The 6,853-nt window shown below is 39.9% G+C and overlaps 1 protein-coding gene across 1 annotated transcript; it reads right to left on the bottom strand.

Annotated features, from left to right (window-relative positions):
* Positions 1-3,498: 3,498 nt before the first annotated feature.
* CCDC54 (coiled-coil domain containing 54) lies at positions 3,499-4,467 on the bottom strand. Its single transcript, XM_043991256.1, has one exon. It carries the CDS (start codon positions 4,465-4,467, stop codon positions 3,499-3,501), a length of 969 nt encoding a protein of 322 aa, XP_043847191.1.
* Positions 4,468-6,853: the final 2,386 nt, after the last annotated feature.

The raw sequence follows: 6,853 nt of genomic DNA, 5'->3' as shown, positions 1-6,853 counted from the left end.
GTTTGAGGCAACACCTATTCAATTACTAAGGGCTAGGTAAGAATTGAGAGAAAGATAGCCTAGTTTATCATAATAAAAGTGGAGAGAGGGACCACATGTGCTGAGTGAATAAAAAGTAAAGGAGGATGAAGAAGAGGGGGAGAAGAGGAGGAAAGGAGGAGAAGGAGGAAGAAGAAGGAGGAGGAAGAAGGAGGAAGAGGTGAAAGAGGAGGAGGAGGAGGGGGGGAGGAGGAGGAGAAGAAGAAGGAGAAGAAAGAAGAAACAGTAGCATCCCTCAACTGGATGTGACTGAATTTATAATTGAGGTGCAAGGTCACATAACTCATAACTGCCATAGCTAGTGAAGTGGGGGGTGGATTTAATTGATCAAATTGATCATGAGGCATCCCAAATAATTACAAGACTCAGTGACTCAGTTTCCTAAGTTTTATTAAAAAACTGTGAGGCCACAGGGAGAATCACCCTAGGGGTGTGTTTTTAGGGTTTCAACATCATAAGGTGAACCTAAGGACACATTTGGTCCTTCTGTGAATGTTGCTAAAGACATGTTTAAACTTGTGAGACCCCAAGACTTTCTCTGTTTAGGATATTTCTTTACTTTAAGATCCAGTTTCTAGGTACAATTTCTATTTCCTGTCATCCAGGATTATTAATCCCTGGCTACTGTTTAAGCTTCTGTTGATAGTGTTGGTTGATAGGGACTAACCCTTTGGTTACTTGTCCATAAGAATACAAACCTTAGTTTCTCTGTTGACACTTTTAGCTACTATTGATAAGAACTTTTAAGCTACTGTTGATTAGAGCTCAGGTCTTAGTTAAGGCACAGGTCTTAAGTTATCTGTTAACCCTTTTTAGCCTCCTCCATCAGCTAGGACTTTGACTTCAAACTTCCTTTGCTGCTTTTCATGTGCCTATAGAAGGCTTGTTTAGCTATTTCCCCAGTTGATGGTCATTCCTTTGATTTCCCATTTTTAGCCACCACAAAAAGAGCTGCTATAACAAATATAATTTTAAAAAGAGTTTTGAGAAAAGGGTAGGAAACTGGTTGTTTCTCCATGAGGACCTCTGACTACTGGAAGGACACCTTTTTGCTAACCTAAGCAACACAATCAACATATCATATTGATTTGTCTCTTTTATCTCCCAGATTGTATCTATTCATCTTTGAAAATAGGGTAGGGACTGGACCTTTTCCTCAATTTTTTTTTGCTGGTTCTGTGTGTGTGTGTGTGTGTTTTGTTTTGTTTTTTTGGTGAGGCAATTGGGGTTAAGTGACTTGCCCAGGGTCACAAAGCCAGTAAGTGTTAAGTGTCTAAGGCTGGATTTGAACTCAGGTCCTCCTGACTCCAGGGCCGGTGCTCTATCCACTGAGCCATCTAGCTGCCCCCACTGGTTCTTTATCTAGATTACATTAATAAAGTCTAGATATCTTCCAAGGTTCTGTGCTAGACTCCCATCTCTTCTCTCTATATACTATTCACTTGGTGATCTCATCAACTATCTTGGTTCAATTATCATCTTTATGCATATAGTGCCAAATCTATATATCCAGCCCTAGTCTCTGTCTGGATCTCCAGTCCTGGGTTACCAACTGGCTTTTGAAAATCTCAGACTGGATGTCCTATCATCCTCTCAAACTCTAAATGACCAAAAGAACTCATTATCACTTCCCTCAAACCCTCCCCTGTTCCCAACTTTCCTGTTGCTGTCCAAGGCAGTACAATATTCCTTGTAGCCCAGGCTTGCTACTTTGGTGTCATTTCCTTGACCACTCTCTTATATTTACTCTACTCATCCAATTAGTTGTCAAAACTTGACATTTCTACCTTTATAACATGTTTCATATACATCTCCTTTCTTTGCACTCAGCCACCAACCTGGGCAGGTCCGTTTTACCTTATGTTTAGACTACTGTAAAAGTCTTCTGGTTGATCTCCTTGCCTCAAGTCTCTCCCCACTCCAATCCGTCCTACTTTTCCTGAAGAGTTGGTCAGCACAGTACGTCACCTCTACTCAATAACTTCACTGGCTCTCTATTACCTCCAAGATCAAATATAAAATGCTCTTTGACCTTTAAAGCCTTTCACAATTTGGCCCCTTCCTATCATTCCAGTCTTCTTACACTGTACTATATTACCTTTATTATCTAGCAATACTTGCCACCTACATTCTGGCTGCTTCTCATATGAAACACCATTTATTTCCCCAAGGCTGTGCTTTTTCACTGGCTATCCCTCATACTTGGAATGCTCTCCTCTGTCACTTCCACCTACAGCTTCCCTGGCTGTCTCCAAGACTCAGATCATATCTCAATTTCAGTAAGAAGCCTTATCCTTCTGTTTACAACTGCTAGTGCCTTCCCTCAGTGATTATCTTCCAGCCAGTTTGTACATATTTTGTATGTATATAGATATTAAAATGTTGTCTCTCCCATTATAATGTTAATTCTTTGAGGGTAGAGAACTGTGTCTTTACTTTTCTTTTTATCCCTAGCGATTAGTAGAGCACCTGGAACATAGTAAGTGCTTAAAAATTGCCTCTTGACCAAATTGTGATTATACTGGTATTAGGAACCCCATGAGGAGAAAACTCCCTTTACCCATACAGGTTAGCAACTTATTATATTAGGGAATTGCCTGGAACATTGAAAGATTAGGTAACTTGTCCAGGGGCATATATGTTAGAGGTTGGATTTGAACTCAAGTCTTCCTAGCTCTGAGCCTTTCTTTCCACTACTCCACACTACTTCTCTTTCCTTAGAAGTGAGCTATGAAGATATAACTAGGGTAGGGTGATAAGAGCTTCACCTTGGGCACTGAAATTTAAGGGACATTGACAACCCACTCCTTCAACAGGATAGAATCAACTAATCTTAGCACTTAGCAAGAATAATTAAAATAGGAAGATACCCAGCTTGCATGATTCTTTCCTTCCACTCCCCTCCTCTCTCAGAAATCCTCAAGTAACCATGCTTTAGGTTTCTTTTTGGTTGAATCCTGCCCTATTCCACTTCCCCTAGGCAGTAGCACCTCCAGTAGTGGTGTGAGATGTGCTGGAGTCTCTATCTATCCTGATCAAGGTGGTATGCCTAGGTCTTGCCCCCTGTGGGGCCATGTGCCCTAGGTTCTCCCTCTCCCATCCCTGGGTGGAATTTTTCTTTAAATATTGATTTGAAAGCTCTTTCCTGCTGTTTTTTCCTGAGTGTATTTAAAAAAAAAAAACTTTCCTGGAGCACAGAAATTGCTAGTTCTGGGTCTGGCAAATCCCCATGAAATGTCGCTATCAGCATCACCAAGAAACGGATCACGACAGAACAGCTGGAGCCCATGACTGAACTTTCTGCTCCTATTCAGAAACTTAGCAGAACCCTGACTCAAAAAGGGAACATTTCACAAAGTGGGTCCCTGCTGCCAAATAGACAAGTGAATACCTGGGGCAACCAAGATACATTTATTTCATGTCAGTCAAATCATGAGATAATAGACTCTCTAAAACACTCTACATTCTAGTTACTTGTTCTTTCCCAGAATGAAAAAAACAGTAGAGGTAATTGAAAGCAGATAGGCAGAGAGTAGTCAGGCATGTGAAAGGCCCAGCAAATGGATAATATTTTTGGGCTATGAGCTGGGGCTTTCCAGGGAAGACTGCTGGCATAGTAAGGACCCACTGGATGAATTCTTCCAGTTTGGTAGCACTGAGAAAAAATCTCCACTTCCCTCCATGGACAAAAGTGAGTTTGATCCATGTACTGAAGTCTGGATAAACATAGATATTGGAATTTGCTTTCTTTAAGCTCCTCACTATGTTTTCTTGACTATTTTCCTTCAATATTTTTATCATCTGAGAGCCAGCTTTTTCATCTTGTTGGGGTCTGGATCCTAACATGCTGTGGACTTTCTCCAGTTCACCTGTGGTCACCAGTGAATTTTGTGGTATTGTAGGTCCCATGACATTGTGGATCAGTTCCACTATTTCTCTGCTCTTCTCTCCATCAGGAAGCTCTACACAATGCAAGGTGGAGCACGCACTCTGAGCTTCAAGTTCTGTGGCTATCTTCTTCAAAACAGTGACATCTGATTTTATTAAGAGGAGATCATTAGCCATTTGGGATCGCCTGTCTTCATTAACACTCACCCTCATTTCTATGACTTCCATCTGCTTCTGGTAAGTGTCAATTTTTTCCTGGATTATGGACACGGCGGTAACAATGTCAGTCAATTGGCTCAGGAGGACATCTTGGGAAGTCTTAATGTCTTGAAACATTACAATTAAGTTCATATCCCCATCTCTGCAGAAGGCATCTAGGGGATGAGCATCTGTAGCCTTAGACACTATTCTTACTGAAGTCCGGGGCTGTACCTTGCAATGCTGAACATCATTTTTAAAATATTTTTGCACTGAATAGTTATTTGTGGTCCACATTTGCCCCGCTGCAGCTTTTACCCTTTTGGTCAGAAGTCGATGCATTTTGCATAGTAAAATTGCGTGGATATGGTTGAGGGGAAAGGGAAGGGGAAATTAAGGGAAGGGAAGGAACTAAGCCAAAAACACAGGAGAAAATAATGCTGGAACAAAATAGGTTTCCCCTTACTATTTGTTGGATGCCTTCCGTGTATGCCAGCTAGAAGGTCCTAGCATGAAGAACACCAGAGGTAATGGGAAAGGATTCTGGGTTGCTCTCCTCTCTATAGGACAAACCAAGTAGAATTCACTGAAATACTGGCAAATTCCATAGCCCTTTTATGGGTTGGTCAGATGACCAGACTCTGATGTCACAATGGCTATTGCCATGGAAGTTGTTCAAGTTTAAAACTATAAAATAGCATTGTATTATACCTTTCGTGGATATCTTAATTGCATTTTATATTTCTTTATATCATCAACTTTTGAAAATCTGTCCTTGGAAAAATGGAACTTTTGGCCCATTTAGCATATTTGGAGTGTGTTGTGTTGTTTCAGTCATGTTCAATTCTTAGTGACCCCATTTGGGGTTTTCTTGGCAAAGATGCTAAAGTGGTTTGCCATTTCCTTCTCCAGTTCATTTTATAGATGAGGAAACTGAGGCAACCAGGATTAAGTGACTTGCCCAGGGTCACACAGCTAATAAGTACCTGAGGTGGGATTTGAACTTAGGTCTTCCTTATTCCAGGCCTAGTGCTCTATCTACTGGGCTACCTAGCAGCCTCTATTTGGAGTTAGCCTTTAACTTTATTCCTTGGACATTCAGCTTATTTCTAATAATAATAATAATAATAATCTTTGAACATATTAGTGATAAAATGACTAAGTATATTATAATTGTTTATCTAGGGATCTAAAATTTATTCCTGAGATTTATCTCTCTCATTTCATACTACTCATGATTATCTGCAAATTTTGATATTTTAAGGATTATGATTTTTTCAGCAAAGATATCCCCTTCACTCATGCAATTCACAATAACTTAGAGAGTTACCTAGAGCACTGAGAGGTTATTAAGCATTAGTGTTTGATGTGGTCCAAGAAATCATTCATTGGTGACCTATTCTCTGATAATGAGCATCTCTGAACTTAATTAATTCTGTCCTGTGATGACAGACAGTCTCTTGCTGGGATCATACTCAGAGCTTTTCCATCTTAGAAGGACCTACAAGAGGTTGTGATTTGCTAGATCCAGGCTAACCCCTCACATTAGGATGAGGTATCAGAACAGGTACAGAACCAAAACCCAATCTTTGACATGACCTCTCTATATCCTATCATCATCATCGTCGTTATTTTCATATTATCTATGTAATAGCAACAGTTGTCCAGAATGAAGATGCTAATAGTTCCATGGTATTCTGTTCTGATCAGATATATCAGGAGTATTCTATTCGATTCTGCATTTTAGAAAGGATTTTGACAACCCACAAGATTTCCAAACAAGGGCAACGAGGATGGTGAGATGATCAGAGACCATGTCATATAAGGGTATTTTGGGAGGATCTAGGGATGTTTATCTTGGAAAAGAAGATTGAGGGGAGGAAATGATAGATTTTTTCAAGTATTTAAAGGGTTGAAGGGTTCCATTTATTTTGCATGTCCCCAGTGGAAGGAGGAGCAGTCAGTGGAAACTGTAGAAGGCTGGAAGGCTTTATTTAGTTCAACCTAAGGAAGAGCTTCCCAACTTGGAACAGACTGCCTTGGAAGGTAGCTGCTTCTCTTGTTCTGGAGGTCTCCCAGCAAAGGCTGAATATATACCGTGCAACATTTTTATCAGTAGCTTGCATAAAGGCACAAATGACATCAAAGATGTGGATGTCATGTGGATACTAGTAGGGAAGTGGTAGAGGCAGAAGCATTGTGCTGGAGCCAGTGCTTGCCTTCTTGGGAGAGCTGGTGATTAAAATTTCAGAATAAGCATTTATATATACTTCAGAAATCAGCAAATGCTACAATCTGACTTGATTTATTATTTCGTTGATTTCATAGTGATGAAGTGATGAAGAAAATGCTAAAGATGCAGATTAAATTTAAAAGTGTATCCTGTGTACATTCTCTCCCTCTCCCCCCTCTAAGAGCCAGTTATTAAACATTTATCAGCAGATCACTGGATAGACAAGATTCTTTTTCAGGTACATATGGAAGAGATAGAAGAGTTCTTATAGACTTAAGGTTCATGAACTTAAAAAATTTTTTAAAAATATTTTTCCATACAATTAGTTTTCTTTGTCATCCTATGTGTTTTATTTTATTGAAAATCATTATTCTGTAGAATGCAGTCTTCACCAGACTGACAAATGAGTCCATGACACAGAAAAAAAGGTTAAGAACTCCTAGACTAGAAGATTTCTGAAGTCCTTTCCAGGTTGAATGTTTTGTTGAACTGCAC

Source organism: Dromiciops gliroides, chromosome 3, assembly GCF_019393635.1.
Source record: "Dromiciops gliroides isolate mDroGli1 chromosome 3, mDroGli1.pri, whole genome shotgun sequence".
Taxonomy (NCBI): Eukaryota; Metazoa; Chordata; class Mammalia; order Microbiotheria; family Microbiotheriidae; genus Dromiciops; species Dromiciops gliroides.
Note: the sequence above shows the minus strand (reverse complement) of the source record. Positions and strands in the feature narration are given on the sequence as shown.